This window comes from Taudactylus pleione, unplaced genomic scaffold (assembly GCF_031769625.1).
Source record: "Taudactylus pleione unplaced genomic scaffold, aTauple2 ptg000687l, whole genome shotgun sequence".
NCBI lineage: Eukaryota > Metazoa > Chordata > Amphibia > Anura > Myobatrachidae > Taudactylus > Taudactylus pleione.
The window spans coordinates 2,552,489-2,580,324 of NW_028285089.1; the positions used below are offsets into that span (position 1 = coordinate 2,552,489).

The 27,836-nt window shown below is 42.1% G+C and overlaps 1 protein-coding gene across 8 annotated transcripts in view; it reads left to right on the forward strand.

Moving 5' to 3' along the window:
• The window catches only part of NF1 (neurofibromin 1), a 297,405-nt gene that overhangs the window by 230,969 nt on the left and 38,600 nt on the right, over positions 1–27,836 (forward strand). For all 8 annotated transcript variants that reach the window (XM_088456127.1, XM_088456122.1, XM_088456124.1 and 5 more), the window contains 14 exons: positions 1,948–2,150; positions 2,425–2,618; positions 4,706–4,846; positions 5,557–5,836; positions 6,142–6,356; positions 16,597–16,658; positions 16,760–16,874; positions 18,404–18,505; positions 23,401–23,541; positions 25,453–25,582; positions 25,917–26,048; positions 26,554–26,689; positions 26,842–26,999; positions 27,188–27,310. In XM_088456127.1, coding sequence (XP_088312253.1) covers positions 1,948–2,150; positions 2,425–2,618; positions 4,706–4,846; positions 5,557–5,836; positions 6,142–6,356; positions 16,597–16,658; positions 16,760–16,874; positions 18,404–18,505; positions 23,401–23,541; positions 25,453–25,582; positions 25,917–26,048; positions 26,554–26,689; positions 26,842–26,999; positions 27,188–27,310 — 2,132 coding nt within the window. The remainder of the gene's footprint in view (positions 1–1,947; positions 2,151–2,424; positions 2,619–4,705; positions 4,847–5,556; positions 5,837–6,141; positions 6,357–16,596; positions 16,659–16,759; positions 16,875–18,403; positions 18,506–23,400; positions 23,542–25,452; positions 25,583–25,916; positions 26,049–26,553; positions 26,690–26,841; positions 27,000–27,187; positions 27,311–27,836) is intronic.

Genomic DNA, 27,836 nt, shown 5'->3' on the forward strand with positions numbered 1-27,836 from the left:
CTGCGATGTCAAATGTTAGCTAGATTAGTGTTTAGCACACAGCCATTGGACTTTGGAAACTCTTTCCTGGAATGACAAATAACATTTCCCAAATCTCTGATATAAAAGTCTGTTTTGTGAATGCCAGGAGAATGCTTCTTGCCTAAATGTGTTCTGTAGTTGCCAACTGTAAAGGTTTGCAGTGGAGAAATAATGGTTTGGCCAGGGGATGGGGGGAATCTCTTGGTTCCAGTGTAGGGATCTCCTTAATGTTTTTAGCTTACAGTGACATTCTAGAGCAGTGGTTCTCAACTTCAGTTCTTAAGTACCACTAACAGGTTATGTTTTGTGGATTTATTTAATTATGCACAAGTGAGTTAATCTTTTTTGCTGGGTCAGTAATTATCATCAAAATATTATCTGTTGGGAAACTTGAGGGATGAGGTTGAGAACCAATATTCTAGAGGGTTTTAAGCTTCCAGCTTTGTAGCAACAGTTTGGAGAAAGGCTGTTTCAGCATGATTGTGCACAAAGTGTGGTCCATTCAAAAAATATTTACAGAGTTTGGTGTGGAAGAACTTAACTGGGCCTCACACAGCTTTGTCCTCAATCCTACTAAAAACCTTTTGGATCAACTGAAACATTGATTCTGTGCCATGTTTGATCACCCAACAAATCCATGTAGCCTTATTCCAAATCTAGAAGAAGTCACCTCAGGATGCTCATTTTCTGGAAAGAGATTTCCATCAAACTAATATTGGGTGAAATGTGCAGTTGTCCACAGCCTTTTTCTACTTATGGATCAGTAGTTTCATGTTTTTTTCTTTCTAAATGGAGTTTTGCAACATGCACAAATATTGCAACTTTCTACGTCACTTATAGTTTGCATGCCTGTAATAACTTTATGATTTCTCTGAGCAGACTCCGGTCATGCGGGGTCCTCACTTTTTCAAATTTGTATTTATCTAGTAAATGAAGTTATGAGATATTTGTTGATATTTTGTTCAAAATGTTTAAGCTTGCATTTAAAATCTATTGCTTTCACCCCCCTTCTATGGAGACTACTGCAGCGGCCAGCGCTTTAAGTCTTCCAACAAGTTAAAATGTCACTTAAAATACCCTTCCTCTTTAAAAAAAAAAAAAAAAAAAACATTGTGTTGAGCTATCCTTTCTTAAGATTTTAACTTTTGCTTTATTTGTGACGAAATATGTTGATTTTGAAATGATCCTTAAAAATTGTGCATTCTGAGTGGATTTTTATTCTTTGATACTACAAAGCAGTGTTTAGCAAATTTTACAAAACCATCCATTCTGTTGTACATAAATGTAAGTAAAGGAAAATATTGCCTTCATTTTAAAAATGGCATTGATCAATCAGTGCTATAACTACTAAAGTACTGGGCAGTAACCTTTATTTCCTAAAGTTTGTTTTCTTTCTTAAGTGTTCTGTTCTTTTTTGGTTCACGTTTGGATGTTGAAAAATATATCACGAATGGCAGAGGCTCCCAAACTCCGCCGTCACAGTCCACGTTTTAAGGATAGCCATAGTTGAGCACAGTTGACTTATTATGTACCTCAGTCAATTTGATTTGTCCATCTGGACTCAAGCATGGATATCCTTAAAACCTGGACTATAATGGCGGAGTTTGGGGACCTCTGATGTATGGTGAATTGTAGACGTATAAAAAGTCAGTGAGAACCATGCAAGTATTTATAGAGGTCGATAGGTCTTAAGAGATGTCTAGTATCATCACATTACCTCCCACACACTGAGACAACAGACACTGTTGCAAAAATACATTTGTAGTAGTGACATCACTAATTTAATTCTATGATTAACAGATATGAGTTTATTCATATGTATGTATTATATTAAATATATAATGCATTTTGTCGAAAGTGATAGACTTCATTGCCAGTGTGTATTTGGCTACCATATTAATTGTATTGCATTATCTTCTATTGCAGGTCTGCTGCCTATAACCTTCTGTGTGCCTTAACTTGTACCTTTAATTTAAAGATTGAAGGGCAGTTACTGGAGACTTCGGGTCTATGTATCCCAGCCAACAATACACTTTTCATAGTCTCCATTAGCAAGACTCTGGCAGCTAATGAACCACACCTTACTCTGGAGTTTTTGGAAGAGTGCATTTCTGGTTTCAGCAAATCTAGTAAGTAGTTGCCGGTCAGTGTTATAGATGTGAGAAATATTCTGATGTAAATAGCATTGAGTCCAATCCCCTAAAGACTCCATTGTTTTGAATAGAGATTTCTGTACAAATCCAATATGTCTTTTTGAAACCCTGCTGGTCCTTTTTTTTTTATTCTTTTAAGGTACAAAATCCTATTATTGTCTGGTTTATACTTTTCCCAGTGTGTATGATCGTGAGCACATTTTGATGAAAGGCTAATAAATCAATCTTTCACAACTCTGTTTTATTCCAGGTATTGAATTGAAACATTTGTGTCTTGAATACATGACACCTTGGTTGCTGAATCTTGTCCGGTTTTGTAAACTTACTGATGATGCTAAGAAACAACGTGTTAGCGCTATATTGGACAAGCTAATAACCATGACCATTAATGAAAAACAGATGTATCCTTCCATACAGGCAAAAATATGGGGCAGCCTGGGACAGGTAAGCAAATTGATGACCGTGCATGCTATTAGTAGAACTGTGGAAAGCTGAAGGACTAGATACCTGGTCTAGACACTAGGTGGAAATCTCTAGTGAGTTTGCAGGGTGATGACACTGGGGTTTTCTGTGATAATGCAGAAGCAGTAATGTGCATTTTCATTACGTTCACAAATAAATGTTCAATTTTGTTTTAATATTTGGTAAAAGCATCTACAGCTGCACTTACAGCTGTGAGTCCATTTGGATAAATCTCTCCCAGCTTTGAAGACAGACTATTACAATTTTATCTTCTTTGCAGTATTGTTTGAAAACCTTCATGTTGCTGAACAGCTGTTACAAAATCATTCCACAGAATGTCAATGGGTTTGAGGTCTGGGCTTTAACTGGGCCTCTCAATGATTTTGTTTTTATTTTGTGTTCAAGCCACTCTAATGGAGAGTTTTCTGTGTCCATTGGTTCCACTGACTTAGTGTGCAACGATGTGCACCTATGTAAAATGAAGATACAGATATTTGTAAATGTTTTAAATAAATTTTAAATATAGAAACTTTTTTCTTTAATGAGCGTGCTTGCATGGGATGCGACCGCAACCATCTGTGCTTCAGCTGACCGACACCCCGCTGCGTCCCCTGACTTTTAAAGATGAGATCCACTTTGCACAGGTGCAAAACGAATCTCCTCTGACTTCCCGGACCCCCAAGCAGTGATGCAGCTGTCCATCCGTGAGTGGCAACATCACTCCGAATGGCATTCTGGAGCGCATGCACCCGGGGACATTAGTGCATATTTTTTTTTTAATAAAATACTTAAATACATTATGAAAACACTCTCTAAACTTTTTTTAAATCAACATAAAATAAAAACATTGACTGGTTTTGGGGAAAACAACATTTTTTTAAGTGGTTAATTTACCATGGGGCCTAGTGGCACAATTTGGTGGGCCCTTGCAATGTTTGGGCTGCCTATCCTTCTTCCGGGTGCCCAGGACGGGTTGCTGCCACCTGATCCCCCACATAGGGATCAGAAAGCTACAGTGCCAGTGCACATTCTGGTAGGACTGTAAGGATTCTAATGTAAGTAAATAAATTTTAAAAATAAAATTTTAAATTATTAGAATGAGTTTCTATTAAACACTAGTGAATCTGGAGCATATTAAATGTCTCTCATCCTATGGTGTTTGAAAATGCACCTTTTTAGCTCTGGCAATGCACATGATCATGGACTTTCGATGTGAACAGCTATTCAACCTTTTATAAAGATATTGCCTTAAGTTTATCACAATAGGTTTGTAATAATATTTTACCCAGTATCACATCCTGGGTGCAACAGAATATATATGTTTTAATTTAGATCATATTGAAAGCACAAGGATAATTATCAAAGTGGGGAAATTAATATGCCAATATCGACACAATGTACCTTTTCAGAATGCCACATCTTGTCTTCCGGCATCATAGGTTTTATCTTGCATCCCTTATAAGTGCAAGAGAAAATTTGAGATGTTGATATTACTATAATTGACTGATATATAGAATGAAATAGCCCCCAAAGTCCGAGAGAACTTTTCATGTGCGTTTCCCACATGCTTTTCTGCAAACTCTGGGCAGGATTTCATATATTTTATTCTCACCATTCCACAAAGCGTAGATTGATGCCTTTTAATAAACCTTATTGTTATCTATTTGTAATTAATGTAATTTTATTGACAACATATTTGTATTGAAAGAGGTATGAATTCCCAAATAAATCCATTTTAATTCTTGACGTAAAAAAATTATCATTTCAAAGAGGTGAATACTTTTTATAGCACTGTATGTTCCCCATTCCAACACAGTAGGAGGAGGTCAGTAATTTTTGTTTGCTACGCAAGAGTAATCAAATGCTCTGTAAATATTCAGTTCCTCTGATATATAGTATCCATTAGTGTTTGGATCCAATCTGTGTTTCAAATTAAGTACTTGTCTGTTTGTGTGTAACTACCTTATTAGCATATTGATGGCATATGGCAGCAGATAATAGTTCATAGTTAATTTAACATTAGATTACAGTTTTTATAATGGCTAACTTTAATTTTATTTTTTAACTAGATCACGGATCTCCTTGATGTTGTTCTTGACAGCTTCATTAAAACTAGTGCAACAGGTGGACTGGGATCCATTAAGGCTGAGGTTATGGCAGACACAGCAGTTGCTTTGGCATCTGGCAATGTCAAACTGGTTTCAAGCAAGGTTCGCTTTTATTTTAACTAGTTGTACAATTGGAAAACACTGGGGTTTCAGCTTTCCAAGACTTTGATTGAATTACATTACATATATTTTTTCATCTATTGCTCCTAATGGTTTCCTTTGGTTGTATTTATTTCAGCAGATGTATTACCAATACACAAAATATAATGCAGGTTGAGTCTCCCATATCCAAAATGCTTGGGACCAGGGGTATTTTGGATAACAGAATATTCCGTATTTTGGAATATTTGCATATCATAATGAAATATATTGGGAATGGGACCCAAATATACACGCAGAATGCATTTGTGTTATATACACCTTATACACACAGCCTGAAGGTCATGTTATACAATATTTTCAATAATTTTGTGGCTCAAGCAAAGTTTGTGTACAGAAATTAAATTCATTTATTTTTCATATACACCTTACACACACAGCCTGAAGGTAATTTTATACTTTGTTTTTAATAATTTGTGCCTTAGACAAAGTTTGTGTACATTGAACCATCAAAAATCAAAGGTTTCATTATCTGTCATGCCAAAATAATTCCGTATTTCGGAATATTTGGCTATGGGAGACTCAACCTGTATAACCTTTATCTGATGTCTTGCCACTGTTACATTATAGACTAAACTTGGTGTAGTACTTGATATTTAATGACACGCTTATGATCTACTGGATTTCATCTTTCAAAAACATGTCATTTCCAGGTGATTGGGAGGATGTGTAAAATAATAGACAAGACCTGCCTTTCTCCCACCCCAACGCTGGAGCAGCATCTCATGTGGGATGATATTGCCATACTTGCCAGATATATGCTTATGCTGTCCTTCAACAACTCCTTGGATGTAGCTGCCCATCTTCCCTACCTCTTCCATGTTGTCACATTATTGGTGGCAACAGGTCCTCTCTCTCTTCGAGCTTCCACCCATGGACTTGTAATCAATATCATTCACTCTTTGTGCACCTGCTCACAGCTACATTTCAGTGGTACGTATTCTATGGGCTATGCTGGAATAATAATGTATAACTCTGTAGGAGCGATTAAAGGTTTCTTGCGACTCTATAATCCATTAATATTGTACAAAAGAAGTTAAGAATAGAATGTAAAATCTCCAGTTTTGTTATCTGCTCTGTTATACGTGAGGTAATTGAATTGCAACTTGGGCAACCATGATATGAAAACCTGCATTCAGTTTTGCAGAGCAGCATATTTCTACCAACGACTGTTTCACCTTCACATTTCTACAACTTCGTCAGTCATATAATTTGATTATTGTTTATTTTGTCCATAGAGGAAACAAAGCAAGTGTTGCGGCTGAGTCTGACTGAGTTCTCGCTTCCCAAGTTCTACTTACTGTTTGGAATCAGTAAGGTGAAGTCTGCAGCCGTTATAGCATTCCGATCAAGTTATCGGGACCGCTCCTTTTCACCTGGCTCTTACGAGAGGGAGACATTTGCTCTGACTTCATTGGAAACCGTTACTGAAGCACTTTTAGAAATCATGGAGGTAAATATTATTATTTCTCCTTAACTATGGGGGACACTGGAACACTGGGGTATAGACCGTGGTGGAGGAGCCTGACACATTAAGAAACAAGAATGTTTGAACTAGCCCCCGTCTGCCTGTCTTTGAGGATTAATTTTGCATGATTGATATTACTATGATTAATAAAATTTAAAGGGGAAAAAAAAAATCTTATGAATTTCAGGTTAATTTACGGATGGTGTAATTGTGTCACAAACATAATTTAATTTAAATAATTGCTGTTTGCATAGCTTGAGCTTGGGGTTAGTGCATTTTAGAGTGCCAGAAGCCCCCTTCATTGAGTTAATGGCACAAGATCACAATACATTCCTTACTTGAAGAGGGAATTCTGTTATATCACTGCAGTGACTTCAGAAGGTCTTTGCATTGCAGGAGGCAATTACAGTGCAGTATCTGGTCTATCCTACCTGCTAGATTTATTAGATCCAAGTCAATTGGAACTGAAAGAAGCAGGTTAGTTTAAAATTGATCATTTGGTGATGACTAAAGAGGGAATGCAGTTTTCTTACTGTAATAAACCAATCACTTTTGCAGAATCTTTTGATAGTTTCTCTCCCTAGCTTTGCCTAACCTTATAATAGGCCTTAAAATATATTTTTCATTATGCCACCAATAGAAGAAAACTATGCCATGCCTGAGCAGGGCAATAAATAAGGGTGTGCTACAAAATTTCTATTGCTAATCCTACTGTATGTATTTTCTGTTTATGTAGATATGTTTTTTGTGTGTTTATGTATATATTCCTGAGTAAGCAGAAGCACCACAACCTGGAGAATTGTCATATCTGTGACGGAGAGGAATGAAGGGGTTGAGTCTCCAGGCTTTGCTGTAATCTGAGTTTGCTGCTCAAATTAGTCTCTAGTAAAGCTTCTAGTTACCAAAATTATTCTTTGTTTCAAAGGATTTTCTTCAGCCATCCAAATTTGAAAACATTACTAACTGTGGGTTACAGAGCAGGCTCAGTAGTAGGCACTAAAAGGTTAACTAAAATAACTCTGCCCTCCTTTAACCCCTCCCACCTCCACCGAACCTCGGTCTTTTAGTGCCTTGGAGTAAGGTACGTTTCCTAGGTAGTTTTTTTTTTTTTTTTTTGTATTTTCTTCAAGTTTTTCTGAACGCCTCAGTTTACAGGACTCAGTGCACCTCAGAGCGGGACCATAGTTAGTACTGAGAAAAGAGGTCCACGAAAGCTCCTGAGAGATCACCGATTTGCTCATCATAGTGTCCCGGATCTCCGACCACTGGAAAAGAATAGCTAAGGCTGAAACCTGACTCTTAAGAGAGGACAGGCGAAGGCCCTTAGCCAGTCCCTTTTGGAGAAAGAACAAAAGGCGAGATTATGCTGGAGAGGGAGGGTTTATATAGGGGTTTGGAACCAGAGTTTAACCGTTTTAGTGCCAGACTCCAAGACCCAGTAGCCTTTGATTGACTCTGTCAGACGTTGCAGCTACAAGATTCAGCTGTCCCTGAGTCTAGCCCAGAGTCGAAATGTACGTTCAAGGTCGTCCCATTCGTTTTTGGTCCGGAGCTCAAAAAGATCATATTCTAGACTAGGTTTAAGACCCCTAATCTGCCTGTTTTGGTTCCCAAACATAGAGCCCCTAGAATTTGCCCCTTGTCTAATGGCCTGATGGTTTGTGTTAATATCCAGTGTTCTCCCCAGGCTGTTTTCTGTGGGCACATCGCCCGGCAGAAACAGCCTCCAGCCCAGGACTTCCCCCCCCACCCCAATGCATCACATTCCTGGTCACCCTCAATGTGTCCTTGTTGCCATGGATGCCTGATGCGATGCCGAGCTGCACCGACGTCACGTTCTTCACATTGGAGGCTCCATGTCTGCCGACAATAAGGACATGTTAGTGAAGGTTCCAGGTGACGAGACACGGCGCAATGGGGCTGGGGAAGGTGCCGGGCAGGGGACGTGGCATTGGGGCAAGGGGATTTGCCGGGCAGGGGACATGGCATTGGGTCAGGGGAGAGTGCCGAGCAGGAAATGTGGCATTGGAGCGGGGGGTAGTTGTCCATCACAGTGCAGGGGCGGCGTTCAGGCGGGAACAGTCACCTGAACTGATTAAAGAGAGCCTGCAAGTGGGGCCAGTATCTGTAGAGCTGTATAAAAAATATATTCTGTGTAGCCTGCAAGTGGGGACAGTATCTGGGCCTCTAAGAAGAAGATAATTAATATATAAATTATTTCAAGTTGAAATCATTATAAGGTCAGGATTTAAAACATTTTATTATTGCGAAGGCCCCCACATGGCTACTTTTTTATGCCACCCTGCTGGAAAAAATTTCTGTGGAGAACACTGATATCCTTTCAAGGTCGGTCCGGTTTTACCAGCAGAGGACAATTGTGGGGCCACGGCTCAGCAAATTCCTGCTGACCTGGCTGTAGGCCCATGGACAAACAGTCTGCCTGATGTTCAGCGTGCCCAATCCTGGGTGGTAGGGACCCACTTACTCAGGTTACGGGAAGTCTGGTTCCAATCCATTCTGATCTTTGGGTTTGCATCATTCTGTCCAGAGGGTACATCCTCAATTTAGCAGACCCCAGTCCCAGGAGTTTTTTCACCACTTCTCTTCCCCAAAATCGGATCAGGCGGGTGGCTCTTCTTGCTGCTGTTTGTTCTCTCTTACATTCCAGGGTTATTGCTCCATTTCCTGTCAACCAACAAAGGGTCCTCTTTGTAGGCAAGCCTATCTGTTCTGTCCGATCTTGAAGTTGAAACCACTAAATACCCATCTTTCTCTTACATTTCAAAATGGAGTCCCTGGCTCATGGCTGGATACTGAATTATACAAAGCCAACCTTCTTAGAACTCTTATTTAACACTCACCAGCCAGCTTGGACAGGCAATTCATTCAACTGTCACATTCGCTAGCCCCTTTTGTGGTAGCTCCATTTCACAAACCTCTCCAAAGGGTCCACTTTCTCGATTTGAGATTGGGTCATAGTCACCACGGATGCCAGCTTGTTGGGGTTTGGCACTGTGACTTTGGGGGTCTCTTTTTCCAGAACAGAGCCCGCTCTTTCCATCATCATCCTCGAATTGAAGGTGATCAGGAATGTCCTGGTCCAGGCCGGGATGCTCTGCGCTGTAAACCTGTCCACATTCAGTGGGAAAATGCCAATGTGTGGCTTACGTAAATTGGCAGTACGGAATAAGGAGTCATCAGGCAATGACGCAGGGGGCTCGCATCCTGTTCTGTACTCTGTTTCCGCCATTTCAGCCATCTACTTTCCAGGAGTGGGCAATTGTGGGGTGGGCTTCCTCAGTCAACACACTGTCTGTCCCGGGGAATGGGAAATGTCTTCCAGCTCATTTTAGTGGGGGTGGGGGGGTTTCACAACATAGTCGTCATGGCTTCCAGACCGAACAAAAAGCTGCCCCTGTCCTGAACCTGGTTGATTGTCCGCACTGTCTGTTTTTTTTTCAAAGACATTTGGCAGTCTTTTCGGAGGTGCAGTTCTTCCTTCAAGGTGGGGTTTGCATACAGTCTTCTACGATCCTCCTACCCTGCCGTGGGATCTAAATTTGGTTTTGGAGGCTCTTCATTAGGCACCCTTTTGAGCCTCTCAAATTTGTGGAATTGAGTTATCTTACTTTGAAAGTAGTTTATCTCCAGGCCATTGCTTCCACCCATCGGGTGTCTAAATTGGTCACTTTGTCCCCTTTTGTGATTTTATTCTGACAGTATGGTCTAACAATACCAAGCCTTTCTACTTCAGGGTCCACATGGTGACCTAGGTGATGCAGAGTCATCCGGGCACCTTATGCAGTAAATTTTTCTCCCAGGATGCACTTGGGTCTCCCTCTATACCCCGTCCCCGAGCCAGTGTCACCTCAGTTTCATTGGGTGCCCGGCCGGAGTCGCGTCACTGCTACGCGGGGGGGGGGGGGTTGATTAACAGCCCCTGAAGAATTTATTATTTTTAACTAGTTTTCAAGTGCGGACGGTCTAAGAGATGTGCGCGCTGCCGCTCCGTTACCCCGCCGACGCCGGTACGGATCCGGGGATCTCAACGGGCCTCCGGGGTCTTGGCTAGCAGGTACACGCCGAGATGCAGTGTTTTTCCCTTAGGGCTGGGCGCTCCCTAGGGATGACAACAAGTGGAGCCAGGCACTGCGCTTCCACTAGACCACCAAGGACAGCGAGCTGCAGCGATACGGAATATGCTCCAGCGTCCCGGGGGTTAAACGATGGCATGGGGAGGCTGCCTTTCCTGTTCAACAGCCAGCTCCCCCCGCTGCACATCATGCCTTTCCACCACGGTCTGGCTGGGCTGTGGCAGCTCTCCTCCGGATCCGCCCCCTCAGAGGTCTCCAGCGCCCATTTTCTCCTGGCTGAGTCGCAGATCACACAGGCGATGCGGAGCCCGGGTCCCCCTACATACCTCTCCTCCTGAAAGTGGTCAGTGTATGTAGCACTATATCCTACCAGGCACTAAGTCTTGTGTAGTTGATTAGTAGTGCCATTAAGTGCAGGTGTTGTTATTCTGCATTGTATGTGACTTGATGCTAGAGCTGTCTGTCTGAGTTTCACTTTCTAAGTGTGTCAGCCATTTTACTTTCCCTATGTCTTTTTTTCTCGCTGATCCCTAATACAAGTGTTGTCAGGGTGCAGCCTCACAGTTTGTTGTTCTGTGTGGTGGGTCACATACGTTATATTGGTATCCTCTTCAGCATGTCTGGTAGTGAGAATGATATGCCAAATTTGGCTCCTGTCCAGCTGTTATGTAAAAAGTGTACAGCGGAATTAGGGGTGGGAGACATGGTCCTTGAGCGATTATGTTTGAGGTGTTATGCTCCTCCAGGTCCCTCTGCGGTCTCTTGTCACTCCACAGGAGACCCCTTGGGTGTGCTTTGCACAAGCACTTATGGCCTTTGCGGGACGTTTAGCTGTCCGTCCTGTGTTTTCCCCACTAGGGTTCACACAGCAGCAGCTTATGCCTTTTCAGGGCCTGCTTCAGCCGGCTGCACCCTTGCAAGTGTTATCCCCTCCGTGGGTTAATACGACTCCCACTGCGTTCCAGAGTGTATCTGAGGTGTTGCAGGGGGAGGCACCCCAAAGTAGACCGGCTAAAAGATTTTTGCTGTTGTCTCAATCTGCTCTGTATGATGTAGACGATATGTCATCTGATGATGGGGTGCTCCCGGATGAATCTGACTCTGAGTCCTCTACACGTGAGGTAGAGTCCAAGTCAAGAATATATATTCCGGGTCTGATACAAGCTATCCGGGCAGCTTTGGTCATAGAGGAGGACGAACCTCCAGCACCTAAGTCCAAACATGCATAATTCAAGGACATAAAGGCAACCGTGGCTATATTTCCTTTGTCTGACGAGCTGATTGACCACCTGGAGGTGGCTTGGAAAACACTGGGAAAGAATTATCAGCAACAGAAGCATCTGCCCTATGCTTACCCTTTTGCAGAGGACTATTTTACTAAATGGGAAACTTCGCTGGCGGTGGATTCCCATGTAACGTGCTTGGTTAAGAGCGCGACACTACCTGTGCCTTCCATGTCTGAAGGCATAGGAATACTACGGATAGGAAGGTGGAGGTTTGCCTGAAATTCATTTATTCCCTGTCAGGTGCCGTGTGCAGACCAGCCATGGCTATCTGTAATTCTTCTTAGTTCTTTAGTTTTTTCTCAGATGTTTTCAAATGGATTTTTTCTCCATGTATAAAGAGAATAATAAAGAACAAGAAGAGCTGATAGTGTAGTATTTCTATGATCTTACAAGTTCATATATAGAGTCACAAACATAATCCCTTTCACATATAGAAAAATGGGGTTTGGTGTTGATCTATTGATAGAAGGTCACCCACAAGTGCAATTTCAAACTGGGACGCTCACGATCAAGCTTACATCCACCGGTGTTTGCTATACATATAGATGTTTCTTTATACTTCTTTCCCTTGTATATCAGTAACGTTCTCACACCACGTATAAATTCAAACAATAAGACGTGCTTACACGTATGCTTACACGTATACTGTAGTGGGTCCTCATATAACGGTTTCTTTTATCCAGGAGACACTTTCCAAACCAGAAACAATAATGGCAATTTCTTATAAAAAATATTGTTTTATTGGTATATCCAAAAAATTAAAATCTTCTTAGTATTTTTTATCCACATATATGGGCAACATGCACATTCCTGATGAAAAAACCACTAGGAAGTAAACACATCAAAAAAATATAAAATAAAATAAACCCGGGTATTCTTACCCCAATGGTAAGGTAATGGCTGAATGTTCCAATAGTGGATGGATAAGATGGCACCACACCAACGCGTTTCGACTAACAAGTCTTTTTCAAGGCAGTGGTGTTCATTCCAAATGAGCTTCTATTTATCCTAAATTAAGTCCTGCCTCTCTCTCCTGGGCAGATTTCATTAAAATTTTAATTCTAACATCTCCAGTTTCGGGCTCTGCCGTTTGGCCTCTCTACTGCACCTTGGGTGTTTACAAAAATTATTGCGGTAATGGCAGCCCATCTGCGGCTTCAGGGGATCCGCCTGTTACCATACCTGGAAGACCTCTTACTGTTAGCAGGGTCTCCAGAGGTACTTCACCACTACCTACAGCTAACAATATCTGTGCTACAGATGCACGGGTGGCTGATCAATTGGAGGAAGCCCTCTCTGATCCCATCTCAAAGGATGATCCCTGGGAGATCTGTTGAATTCATAACAGCAGAGGATTTTACTGACGGCATCCACAGTTGCCAAGTGTCCATACACTCAGCAATGCAGTTACTGGGATCCATGCTGTCAACGTTCGACATGGTGGAATTTGCCCAGTTTCATTCCGGGCCTCTGCAGAAATTGATCCTCTCCAGGTGGGACGGATTACCCCAATCGGATAAGGTCGCAAACGATGGTGCTCTCTCCAGAGGTGCGTCTGTCTCTGATTTGGTGGCTGCAGTCTGTCCACCTCACCAGGGGGTGCTCCTTTTGGATTCTGGACTGGGTCCTTCTGACAACAGATGCCAGTCTCTGGGGTTGGGGCGCAGTGACAGGTCCACACTCCTTTCAGGTATGGTGGACAGCGGAGGAGTCAGCATATTGGAACTTCAGGCAATCTTCAGGGCCCTGCAACAAGCCAGACTCATACTTCACAGAAAACCCGTGCAAGTTCAGTCAGACAATGCCACGACCGTGGCTTACTTAAACCATCAAGGAGGGACTTGAAGTCAGGCGGCAATGTCAGAGGTGTCACGTATCCTGACATGGACGGAAGGCTATCTACCTGCCATATCAGCAGTGTTCATTCCAGGAGTTCTCAATTGGGAAGCGGACTTCCTCAGCCGTCACGACGTGCATCCCGGGGAATGGTATCTTCACCAAGAAGTGTTTCAGCTCCTAGTGGACAGATGGGGCCTTCCAGACGTGGACCTCATGGCCTCTCGACAAAATCACAAACTGCCACTGTACGGGTCCAGGACAAGGGACACAGTGTCTCTCCATCGACACTCCGTTGCTGTTGCCTCAACGTCCGGACCTGTTGTCTCAAGGTCCTTGCCTTTACTCGGACCTGGGTCATCTGTCTTTGACGGCGTGGCTCTTGAGACATCCCTCCTAAGGTCCAAGGGTTTTTCCAGGTCTGTGGTTAACACCATGCTCATAGCAAGAAAACCTGCCTCTGCCAGGATTCACCACAGGGTATGGCATACCTACTTTGAATGGTGTCGTCCCAGAGGTTACGACCCCCAGGTGTTTTGAATATCCAGAGTTTTGGCTTTCCTGCAGGCGGGTTTGGACCTTGGACTCCGCCTTGCTTCACTGAAGGTGCATGTCTTTGCCCTTTCAGTGTGGTTCCAGCGAAGGATCGCTCCTCTTCCCGATGTCCGCACTTTCATACTTGGGGTCCTATGCATTCAGCCTCTCTTTGTCCCTCCTGTGGTGCCTTGGGATTTGGCTGTGGTTCTTAGGCCCCTCCGTTTGAACCCCTGGACTCTGTGGATTTCAAATGGCTTATTGCTAAGACAGTTTTTCTTCTGGCTATTGCATCTGCCAGAAGGGTGTCAGATTTGGGAGCTTTTTCTTGTCGTTCCCCATTTCTGGTTTTTCACCAGGACGGCGGTGCTTCGGACTCGCCCTGGTTTCCTTCATAAAGTGGTCTCTAGTTTCCACATTAATGAGGAAATTATTGTGCCTGCCTTTAATTCCCCAGACCTCTCGGCAGGTGAGGCCTCATTGGATGTGGTACGTGCCCTCAGGATTTATGTGGACCGTACCAGTTCCCTTCAGAAGTCAGACTCCTTGTTTGTCCTTTATGGTTTACACAAGAAGGTTTGGCCAGCCAATAAACAAACTTTGGCTAGATGGCTTCGCATGATGATCTCTGAGGCTTACACTCATGAGGACCTTCCTGTGCCGCCCTCTGTTACTGCTCATTCTACTCAGTCTGTGGGTCCTTCGTGGGCAGCTCGCCGTGGTGCCTCGGCTGTTCAGCTTTGTAAGCTGGACACGTGTTCTTCTGTCCAGACCTTTCTAAGGTATTATGCATTTGATACATTTGCCTCTCGGGATGCTTCCTTCGGGGGGCGGATTCTCCTTTCTGCACAGGAGCGTCACCACCCTTGAAGGTACTGCTTTGGGACATCCCCAAGGTCACCCTGTGGACCCTGAAATAGAAAATGAGAGATATGGTAAGAACTTACCTTTGTTTTCTCTATTTCTACGAAGTCCACAGGTCACCTGTGCTTCAGATGGGCTTCGCTCTGGTCACCGGTTTTCAGTCTCCTTCTGTGTGAGAATGTGATTCTTGTGTGTTTCAGACTTTCTTCTCTTTTATACTCCTCCGGCCTTTGGCTTGCTACAAAACTGAAGTGCCTCTGGCCCGGGGGCGGGGTATAGAGGGAGGCCCAAGTGCATCCTGGAAGAAAAATTTACTGCGTAAGGGGCCCGGATGACTCTGCATCACCTATACCCCAAGGTCACCCTGTGGACCCTGTGAACTTCTTAGAAAGAGAGATAATAAAGGTAAGTTCTTACCATATCTCTAATTTTTTTTCCTTTCTAGGGTGGTTTCACCGTTCCATTTGAAACATAACCCCCGATTCAGAGACGCAACTGCATACTCTTAACAGATCACAGTTGCTAAAATATGCTGATGCCTTTCAAAGCATACCCGAGCATAGGGTCGCCCACTGCTGCCTTCTCATATCCGTATGACGACGTGCAACAGCATAAGCAGATCAGGCGGTCATGCCGCATGCAAGTCAAGTCTGACCAGCCGCAAACACTGCAGCTCTCCTGACATGCAGAGAGCTCTCATGCTACACAGGAGATCGCAGTAACTAATTTATTCACACCCACGAAATGGCGTTTAAACGGTCAGACACGCCTGTGTTTTTTAGCCCCCCCCCCATTACCACCTCCAAACGCAGATTACCTATCACACATTTTGCGAGTGGGTCCACTGTGTGCGTGATCGCAATGCAATCGCTACGCGTGCACAGTGGTGTTCACGCATGCGCATTAGCAAACAATTGATCAGCGTAGAAATCGCCATTGCGTCCGTCTCTGAATCAGTCCCATTGTTCTCCCGGTCTTCTGTCTGTAGTGCATGCCTTAGAATTTATCTTGACAGTACGTCTGCAGTTCAGTGTACGAAGAGCCTTTTGATCCTCGTGGACGCTCCCAAACGCGGCTGGCCAGCCTCCAAGTGCTCCATTGATAGGTGGATCACCGCTGCCATCTGGCGGTTCGATGCGGTGCCTCGATGGAACAGCTTAGCTGGGCAGCAACCTGGTTCTCTGTTCATATTTACTGGTTCCAAACGTTTGGGTCCTGTGATGCTAGTTTTGGGCGGAAAGGTTTTACATGCAGCCTTGCCGGACGGAGCCTCCCCTCTCCTGTTAGGCTTGCTTTGTGAAGTCACACAGTCACCAGTGTCCCCCAGCCTGGATGGCTGAGGAAATAGGATTTTGGAACTGACAATAAAATCCCTTCCCTGTAATTTATATTGGGGAACTGCCTTCCCTATTTATTGTGAATTTAGGGGAAAAAAAATAATTTAGCTTCTCGGTTAAATGTACAATAAAGCAATTTGTGTGATTATTGAAACCCTGCACTTAATCTCCCAGTAATAACACTTTCTAAATTTGTCTAGTAACTGTAGCAGCATTCTCATTCCATGGCAATATTGTGGTATACTATTCCTAATGTGAATGTTTTTACTTCTAGGCTTGCATGAGAGATATCCCAACTTGCAAGTGGTTGGACCAGTGGACTGAGCTTGCTCAAAAGTATGTTTTAAGTACAGCAATGCATTTGTAATGTTATATCTATAAATAAGTCAATGTATATGTTTTGTGCATTCTCTTTCTAAAATGTCCTATCTATCCAGGTTTGCATTCCAGTATAATCCATCACTTCAGCCACGAGCACTGGTTGTATTTGGCTGTATCAGCAAACGAGTTTCTCATGGGCAGATAAAACAGATCATCCGAATCCTAAGCAAGGTATACCTTTTCTGACATATTTCTGCTTTCATTGTCTGTTATATAGTCCTATAACTATTTAAGGACTCAATATAAAAACACATTTGACTCTTTAGATTATCTAATACAACAATACGCCTGGAGCACATGTTAATTCAGTAAACGTCACTTGTTCAAGTATCTTCCAAGCTGATGACTAAAGTGCAGGCAAAAATACATCTGTGCTGCAGGGATGTATTTCCATCCGTACAGTTCTGTTACTACAGGACGTCTGTGGAGACTGGCAAATCCTCCTTCCACCCTCTTTTCTGTAGACTACAAGAGGATGAGCAGTCCAAACTGTTTTCTCAAGCAAATAAAAACATGTAATAGGTCCTTCTGAGTTTGCAGTGTGGGGTAGGTGGGACATTTTTAAAAAGGAAAGGGAAGAGGTATTTAAAAGGTGTCCATTTGCAGTCAGTAGACTTTTGGTTGGAGACATGTAAGGTGGATGCAAAAAAATAATTTTAGAAGCAAACTTTTCTAGCCTTCGGACTTCCAGAATTTGGGAGAGCTAGGTATAACCATTTTGAGGTACATGCTTGAGATTTTGCTGTGAAAGAAAGCATGCATATTTTGAAATTTTGCTCAGTTTCCCTGTTTATTACCTTTAAATAAAAGAATTGTGCTAAAACATTACTTAGTGTGTTTTTTGCCTTACAGAAAACAACCTTAAAATTCTTTTGGTTTGTGTATATTATAAAAAAATAAAAATAAAGTTCAGACAAAATCGAAGCATTGTAAAAAGCAATAATTTGGTCCTGTCACCAAGCCCATAAATGTGTGATGTGCAAAAGGTTTAGGGCCTGATTCAGATCCAGACGCTAAGCCGCGATCTCTCGCTATGGGCGATTGTTGGCCGTGCGCAAGCCAATCACTGCGTTCGGGAATCGTGCGCTCGCAGCACAAAGACTGAGCGCTATCTTGACTGACAGCAGCGAGCAATCGCGGCTTAGCGTCCGGGTCTGAATCAGGCCCTTAGTGCAGTGGTTGCATTGCACATTACCACACTTAGCAATTTCTGATTAAAATGATTTTACAAATACATATACTATATATTTACTACATATATATATATATACAGTACTATATAGATAAGGGAGTTATTCATTTTGATTTAGCAGGGTTATGGCAAAATTACTTCAATGATCATATTATGTTTGTGACAAAGATGCCTATTTCAAATCCTTGTGTGCAAATGTTTAACTCTGCCATAAATCTCAACATTGAAAGGTGTTTCATGCAATGGGCAATGGTTTGGTTTGGTTATCATTATTTATATAAATGCCTTATGAAACAAGTTTAACTATGGACTGCACAAATCCTGATCTTCAAAATTAGCATCTAGTGCTAGTATCTATGGCTGCGCTAAAAGCTCATGTTTAATTGTGTGACTGTCTGACTCCTGAATGATACATTAATTTGCTTAGCCTGGTTTAAGTAATCCTGCTAAACCCTACATTGCTCTTTTTGCTCACTATTTGTTTCTCTACATATTATATTTGTTTTAGGGACTGGAAAGCTGCTTAAAAGGTCCTGATAATTACAATAGCCAAGTTTTAATAGAAGCCACTGTGATAGCACTAACCAAACTACAGCCGCTTCTTAATAAGGTAAGATTCACTTTACTATGTACACGGCAGTAAAGTCATCTGATCACCAACAGTAAACCTTTACATAACGTAATTATTTTCATGTTACCTTCAAGAACAGTATAACAGTAATAAAAAATTACCAGTTATTAAAGAAGATCTCAAAAGAAGAACTCATTTAAAAATCATTTTACAATCATTTTACAATAGGTGGAGTCTCAGTTAGGGGCTATTTATCTCCTTTTTTCATTGGTACTTAGTCTGTGGGGGGAGATTTATCAAACCTTGGAGAGAGATAAAGCCTTTGAAAGTGGGAGTACAGCGAAATGTACATTAGGCGGTCGTGCTGTGAGCCCATGTCTCCACAAATGCATGTTTAACTCAGAAATTTGGTGTGCTGGTAGCTGGGAAACTGCTATACTGAGACGCACGCTGGGAGCGTAGGCTCTCAGTGTGAGACGGTGCTCACAGTGGGGAATCTGTGCGCCATATGGCAGTGTATATCACACTAATATGCAGACCAAGCAGGCTGATGTTATTTTGCATAAGACTAATCTGCCCTGATTAAAACTGTTACCAGCTATATATAAAGGATATGCTATTAAAATCTATGTATGACAGGGTCAGTGTGCCGTAGTGCATATGACAGTACTAACAGAATAAGCAGGCTGATATTGTCTTGCACAAGACACATCTGCCCTGAATAAAACTGTTGTGTGATGTATAAAGGATAAAACAGGTACATGCTACTATAAATGTATGTATGATACTACTCTGTCCTTAAGAATCTATATATTTACCTATAATACCACTGGTAAAGGAATCTCTATGAACATAAGGGTAGAAATATGTGTGAAACAAAGAGATAAATATATATAAGGTCTCATTTAAAAAAAGACTAATTTATTTATATACAGCAATACCAGTTATCATTCCAGCTACTATCTAGTAATGTGATACATTAGAAAAATATAAATTTATATACTTGGAATGAGATACACAGTATCCACTAACACTGACTATAGATAACCATTTAAACCATCAGGTGGTTATTTTAATGCCATAAGAGTGAACAGGGCTTGTTTCTTCTGAGGAAAGTTCATGTATTTTTAAAAGCAAATACAGGAATTAGGTCTATTTATGGTGAAGATATTTATTCCCCATAAGAGATGCACATTAGGCTGAATTCAATTCAATGCGATGACGGATAGCCGTGGGAGGGAGCTCCCGCAGCTATCGTCATCGCATTGAATTGAATTCGGCCCATAATTTGTTGAGATCTATAAGTATTGAGATTCAAATGCCTGTGTAATACAGATGTAATTTATTCAGCATTAGTAATATCACACCCATTTGAAGGTGGCATGTACAGCTTATTGTGAAATCTCAAACATCGTAAGTGATGTAGCACTGTTCAGGATGAAAAGAGTATCTCATACAGTGTAAAATAATAAGAAACGTTGTTAATGGGGCTATTAGGCTGCCTAATTTATATAGATGAACTATAGTAGGTGCCGACCTTGTTAGCGACTGCACCCTCAAGTACATACACACTTGCTGATGCCGGCAGCGACGGTGGGGGCCATGCTGCATTTGGCAGCATGGCGCCCACTGACGATATCACCCGTCGGACCTGCATGAGAGCGCATTGTCAGTGACATAGAGGATACACACTAGACGATGTGCCCAATATCTCGTTCGATCCGGCCGGATCGGACGAGATATAGTCTAGTTTGTACCCCGCGTAAGGCAGGGGTGGCCAACCCGGTCCTCGAGTGCTACTAACAGTTCACGTTTTTCAGACCACCCAGCAGGTGCACAGGTGTGCTCATTACTCACTAACCCATTTTAAAAGATCCACAGGTGGAGCTGATTATTGCACTTGTGATTTTGTGAGGAGACCTAGAGAATATGCACTTTTGGTAGCTCTCAAGGACCAGGGTTGGCTAGTCTTGCTCTAAGGGGTATATTTACTAATGTGCAGGTTTTTAGAAGTGGAGATGTTGCCCATAGCAACCAGTCAGATTCAAGCTATTAACTTCTATAAAGTTCTAGAGAAATGTTAAGTAGAATTTGACTGGTTGCTATGGGCAACTTCTCCACTTCTAAAAACCTGCACTTTAGTAAATATACCCCTATGAGTCTAATACCTGTTAAAGACATAAGTATGATGACTTCTGTTGGTAATATAGTGTTCCCTCTAGCTCCGGCGGGAGGCAGGGCGCCGGAGCTAGAGAGGGCATGTCCGCGCGCGCAACAGAGAAGGGGGCGTGGTCATCGATAAGGGGGCGTGTCTATAAGATGCGTCCCCTTTTCGTCACTCTTGGGGGCGTGCCCGGCACTTACGGACACGCCGGGCAGCCCCCAAGCCCTGCAGACAGGGAGAATAGATGCCGGGCGCATGCGCCCGGCGTCTATTCTCCGGCGGTGACCGGGTCACCGCACATTTCTTCACCCGCGGGACACTGCGACCCGCGGGTGAAGACGGTTCCCGCAGGCTGTTAGGGCAGGGCGCTTTTTGCTCTCCTTCTGGAGGGCAGGGCGCTTTTTGCCTTCCAGAAAGAGGGCAGGGCAGCGCGCCCCGCTAAAACAGCCTAGCGGGAACGCTATAATATCATAGTTACCTTAACAGGGTTATTGTAATTCACTATGAGATGCTGAATGCTTTATAATACTTGAGAATATATAATTTGATGCAGAGGAGAAGGGAATACTATCAATGGGGCTATTTTTGCTACCTAATTATATATCTCGATACCTGCTAAAAATATAGGGAACTGGATGCATATGCAGCCATGGCCAAAAGGTTTGAGAATGTTACAAGTATTGGTTTCCACCAAGTTTGCTGCTTCAGTGTTTTTAGACCTTTTTGTAAGATGTTACTATGGTATACTGAAGTAAAATTACAAGCATTTCATAAGTGTCAAAGGCTTTTATTGACAATTACAGATGTGCTCACATACATCTGTCCCCCGTGCGCTACAAGTCGCGCCATAAATAACATGGGAGCTCAGTGTGACTCTGTAGTGCCGAGCGTCTTTGTGCGTCTTTTTACATTCAAATGCGTCTTAATCACACAATGATGGAAATAGATAGCACAAGCAGTTTCTGCTGATTAAAATGATATGCAGCATGCCTATGTTCTCTTGAGTGAGTGCGGATGTATCTGCATGCGAAATGCTACGGTTCAGTGGCTGTAACAGTGTAACGTAGTGTTGCGCATGCAGATACACCCGCAGACGCACAGAGAACGTATACATGCTGCATAGCACAAACAGCTTCTGCTGATTAAAATGATATCTATTCGCATCGTTGTGTAAATAAGATGCATTTGAAGGTGAAAGGACGCTCGGGGCAACTGAGTAACGCAACTGCATGGCGTGACTAGAAGGGCTGTTTAATGCGCCAGGAGGCTAGATGTATTTGAACCCATCTGTACATTGAAGTTTATGCAAAGAGTCAATATTTGCAGTGTTGACCCTTCTTTTTCAAGACCCCTGCAATTCGCCCTGGCATGCTGTCAATCAACTTCTGGGCCACATACTGACTGATGGCTGCCCATTCTTGCCTAATCAATGCTTGGAGTTTGTCAGAATTTGGGTTTTTTTGTTTGTCCACCCACCTTTTGAGGATTGACCACAAATTCTCAATGGGATTAAGATCTGGGGAGTTCCCTGGCCATAGACCCAAAATTTTGATGTTTTGTTCCCCGAGCCACTTAGTTATCAATTTTGCCTTATGGCAAAGTGTTCCCTCATGCTGGAAAAGGCATTGTTCGTCACCAAACTGTTCTTGCATGGTTGGGAGAAGTTGCTCTTGGAGGATGTTTTGTTACCATTCTTTATTCATGGCTGTGTTCTTAGGCAAACTAGTGAGTGAGCCCACTCCCTTGGCTGAGAAGCAACCCCACACATGAATGGTCTCAGCATGCTTTACTGTTGGCATGACACAGGACTGATGGTAGCGCTCACCTTTCATTCTCTGGGCAAGCGTTTTTCCAGATGCCCCAAACAATCTGGAAGGAGATTCATCAGAGAAAGTAACTTTACCCCAGTCCTCAGCAGTCCAATCCCTGTACCTTTTCAAGAAAATCAGTCCGTCCCTGATGTTTATCCTGGAGAGAGGTGGCTTCTTTGCTGCCCTTCTTGACACCAGGCCATCCTCCAAAAGTCTTCGTCCTGTGTCATGCCAGCAGTAAAGCATCCTGAGACCACTCGTGTGGGGTTGTTTCTCAGCCAAGGGAGTGGGCTCACTCACAATTTTGCCTAAGAACACAGCCATGAATAACAACAACAACAAAAGGCACATCACTCCACAGTTTGATTAAAATAAACACATTAAAATAAAAATCTGCCGGGTACCTGATGGTTGTAATGATTCCTTAGCACAACCTGTAAACCTTTTTTGCCAAATGGGTGTCAATGCCCCTACCCTGTAGATATGACCTGAACATGAATTGGATAGATTACATATGAGGGGCATCAACACTTTAACAGGCTAAACTGTAAGTTTAGGATTATTCTAGCTATCCATAAGTGGTCCATATAACAGAAGTATACTTTTTAATTTAACCTCCTCTAACTCAACTTTAAAAAGTAATTACTTTTAGATCGAGTTATCCTTTGACTTTGATTTGGGTTATTTTTCTTGTAATTAAATTTTTTATATACACACTAGCAATTTTGTACAACTTACATTTTACAACTGATCCCATTATTCTCTGCAGCTTTTCATATACTGTGTTTCAGATAGGTTTGTATTGCTGTGCATTATATTGTGATTTGTCATAAAGATGAATTTTATTGTTGATCTCCACTATTCATCTTCCCACTTTCTGAAGGTGCCTCTAGGTAAGATAGTGTTACCTATTTTCTTTTGTCTGGAGAAATAATAAAATATTGAATTTTTTATTTTAGGACTCTCCCATGCACAAAGCTCTCTTTTGGGTGGCTATGGCAGTATTACAACTGGATGAGGTTAATCTATATTCAGCGGGTACAGCTCTCCTGGAACAAAACCTGCACACATTAGACAGCCTTCGAGTGTTTAATGACAAGGTGAGTCCAAATGCCTTTGTTGGGATAGTGAATATGCATATATTTAGTTGTATATGAAATGCACTGTAAAGCTGGCCATACATTGCAAAATCACAGGAATATGGCCCAATACTTTTTATTACCAGTTGTTTATATAGCACCCATACATCTCTTTACAGAGAATATTTGGCCATTCTCATCAGTCCCTGCCCCAGTGAAACTTAGTCTGTATTCCCTACAACATGTATAGTATTAACATTTTAGAGGTTATTTTAAAGGTGACCACTATAAAAATTAGAGATGAGAGATTCGGGTTTTACTCGGTTATATTCGGATCTCAAAAACTGCATAATATTGGCTATTTGCCTCGCACGTATTTTGGATAGCCAATAAGATAAATCTGAACTAATCGAAACTTGCTCTAATTTAGCAAAAAGAACTGAAGAACTGAGTCAAAACTGAACTGCTCATCTCTAATAAAAAATACAAAGGAGCTGATAAATTTATTTGCAATGGATGTGACGTGCTGGTTCAGTATGGCACCTCACAGCCAGCCACATCACACGTTTTTCCTCACCCACAATAGAGGTGCTCAGGAAGACTTGTGATGATAAGGGCAGTGTATATGGTGGATATGTGCACAGTTGTGAATTGCTTGGATGCTCGGCAGCACATCCTGCAGAATTAAATATCCTTAAATAGAACTAGACAACCTACTTTTTAACAAGTTGAACACCTTTTAAAGCCTCAGGCAAGGAAGTTTATATGCCAAAGAATCATTGCTTATTAATTTTGAGATATCCGACAATGACATTGAATACTGTAAGTGTACACTTGTGGCTATACCATGAAGTGCCAAAAGTATCGCGTAGGACCCCCTCTAGCCCGGCAAAGTGCATCAACTAGATGGGGCATCGGTTCCACGAGTGGACGGAAGACCTCTGGAGAGATGTTGATCAATGCCTTCTGGATAGATTCCCACAGCTCCCTGATATCCCTGATACTGGTAGGTGCAGGATCTTGAGTGCGATTGATTGGATCTCTCCACCACTTCCCATAAATGCTTGTTTGGGTTGATGTCAGGGAAAACGTGGTGGTGTCACCATTCGTCTGAACTCTCCAGAATGCTCTACGTGAACCAATTCTTTACAACCTGGGACCGTTGACACAGTGCAATATCCTATCCTGCTGTAATATTCCATCGTTGTGGGGAATATGGTCATCAAGCAATGCAGCGCAGTGGTTACCGTTCAATTGCGTGTTCAGGCGGACCCAACACATGCCACGTGAACACACCCCACACCATTTATGGAACCACCACCAGACTGTACAGTGCCTTGTTGACAACTGGGGTCCATGACCTTATGGGGTGTGTGCCACACCCGAACCCTACCATCAGCCCGAAACTGGAACCGTGACGCATCGGATTACATCACAGTCCTCCAGGTCCAGTTAGCAACGTCAAGATCCCAGGTGAGGCGTTCTGTCTGGTGTCACCGTGTTAACAGGCTCTCTGATGAGTCTTCTGCTCCCATATTGAATGGAAGCTAAAGAACTCTGCACTGACCTGTTGGATATGTGTCTTGTACCTCCTGCACAGAATGTGTATGTGATTTGAGTCGGTGTCGCTTATCTGTTACCACGGACAATTCTGTAAAGATGCCGCTGATCATGATCACAAGCACCCGTGGTCAGCCACTGCGCTGTCCATGGTGGGAGGTACTGCCTGCCATGAAGTATGCCCGATACACACGTCCTGCTGTATGTCTTTGCATTGGCAACAAATGTGTAATCTATGCTGTTGTGTATATTGTTAATTTTTAGCATCTTTATGTAAAGCTGGAGATTGACAACACAAAAAACAATAACTGTGTATGCAAGACCAATACATTTAGAAAAAGAAGAAAATTATTTTTGTTTTTTTATTTTTAGAGTCCAGAAGAAGTGTTCATGGAAATACGTAATCCTCTAGAGGAATGGCATTGTAAACAAATGGACCATTTTGTTGGCCTCAATTTCAACTCTAATTTTAATTTTGCACTAGTTGGGCACCTACTGAAAGGTGAGTTTATCCAGTGATTGTACTTCACTTGTACCGACAGATTATCACTTTGATTAACTTGACTTGTAACTGGTGACCCCAGAGTTGCCTGCTCAGTTCCAGACTCAAGGCAGCATGGAGACTGTTTGACTGATATGCAGACCTTTGTCCCCATGGAGCTCCTTCAGTCTTTCTACTACTTAGAAAGTGTTGTGTGGGGGGCATTGTATAGTGCTTGACCCCACTTTCAATCACATAAAACACATAATTTACTATTATTGCTAGCTCCCTAGTAGTATCCTCCAAAATCTTATGAAGGGCATGGCTTTAACACATATGCTTTTACAATCCTTAGGTTATCGTCACCCATCTCCTACAACTGTGGCAAGAACAGTACGAATCCTTCACACTCTCCTCACCCTTGTAAATAAACACAGGAATTGTGATAAGTTTGAAGTAAATACTCAGAGTGTTGCTTACTTAGCAGGTAAGGATTTTCTGTGTGGTGCTGTTTTTGAATATATTAGCCAACATTGAGTGGAAGAAACATTTATTAATGTTTAGTGAGAATTATTGGTAGATGGTGCACATGTAATGGAATAGGCTGGGTTAGCGCAGCACAATTCTGCATGACGTTCTATGTCTTATCACAACTAATGTCTTCATCTGCACATATTGAAAAAATGTCTTAAGACTGGGGTGTAATTTCCTCACTTCCATGATGAGCTATTTTTTTTAATGCGCTATGAATATCACCATTAAGAATACCTTTTTAGCATGGTTTCAATTCTCAATCGTCTGCATTTTGTATTGATGGCTACCCATTCAGAACAGTAGAGACCAGAGATGCCATATTTCAAAACTTTTAAAATAGTGTAGAAATTTTGTTTAATACTAAATAAATGGTAATAATCACTTCTCATATGTCCTGTGAAGTAGTGGCATTAGAGGCATAATTATATTGGGCTTACATTAGCTATCTGCTTTTCTAGCTCTGCTTACTGTTTCGGAAGAGGTGAGGAGCCGCTGTAGTTTGAAACACAGAAAATCACTGTTGCTGACAGATGTTTCAATGGAAAATGTTCCTATGGATACATATCCGATGCACCACAGTGACCCTACCTGCAGGTAATTTCTCTACATGAACTATTTGTGCATCGTGTTGGTAACGACAGATCTGATGCATACTTTCATATTAGAAATGGTTACTTGTTATGAGGTTTGAAATTAAATTGGGTTAGTATTTCATCACCTGTGTATTGTATTTTTTTATTCAACAGGACACTGAAGGAAAATCAGCCATGGTCATCTCCAAAAGGATCTGGAATGCACCTTGCTGCAAGTTACCCTACAGTGGGACAAGTTAGCCCAAGGACCAGGAAGTCTATGAGTCTGGATATGGGGCAACCATCACAAGCGAACACTAAAAAGCTCCTAGGTTTGTTACACACACACACAGTATTTCTCAATTTATTGTATGTATGTTTGTGTATACATATATGTATGTTTTGTATAATATAATAAATATATTAATACTTTCTTATTAATACATTAACTATTGATATCCATCATGCAGTATTTCATTTTGAGCCTGACCATGCTTTTATCCCTCCCCTTAAATTTTAGGTACAAGAAAAAGCTTTGACCATTTAATATCTGACACTAAGGCTCCTAAAAGACAGGAGATTGAATCTGGCATCACTACACCTCCAAAAATGAGAAGGGTAGCAGAGAATGATTATGATATTGGCAAGTATCTCTCACACTGAATAATGTTTAGTTTATCTACAATTTTTTTCTTCAAAATAGTAAATTCTTGGGTATGCTGAAGCTATTCTGCAGTTATTGATTTCCCTAATACCTTTATTGTAAAAAAAAGTTCCAATTAAAAGTGTTGGTCAATTCTCCACAACTGAAAACATTGACCCTGCAAAGCAAAAGGCTTCATTATACTGTGGGTGCATATTCCACACTGGTGCGTACAGATTTAGTCCAGAAATTAAACCAATACTAGACTTAGTTTAAGGGTCTGCTATGCTATTTTGTTGATGTGCCAAGGTATCTTCTGATTTCTGTTGTGGCCGAGACTAGAACCTGCAACTAATGCATTTAGGTATTGTGGGCCTAATTCTGAGATGTACGTAAATTCGATATACACATACAGCTCTTCTGTGTCTAAGTTGGATGACCAACCTGCGCCAAGACTTAGGTGAGTATTTTTTTGTTAATCCAAACTGGATGCTACTGGAAAAGAGGACCGAACATCGGGGACAAG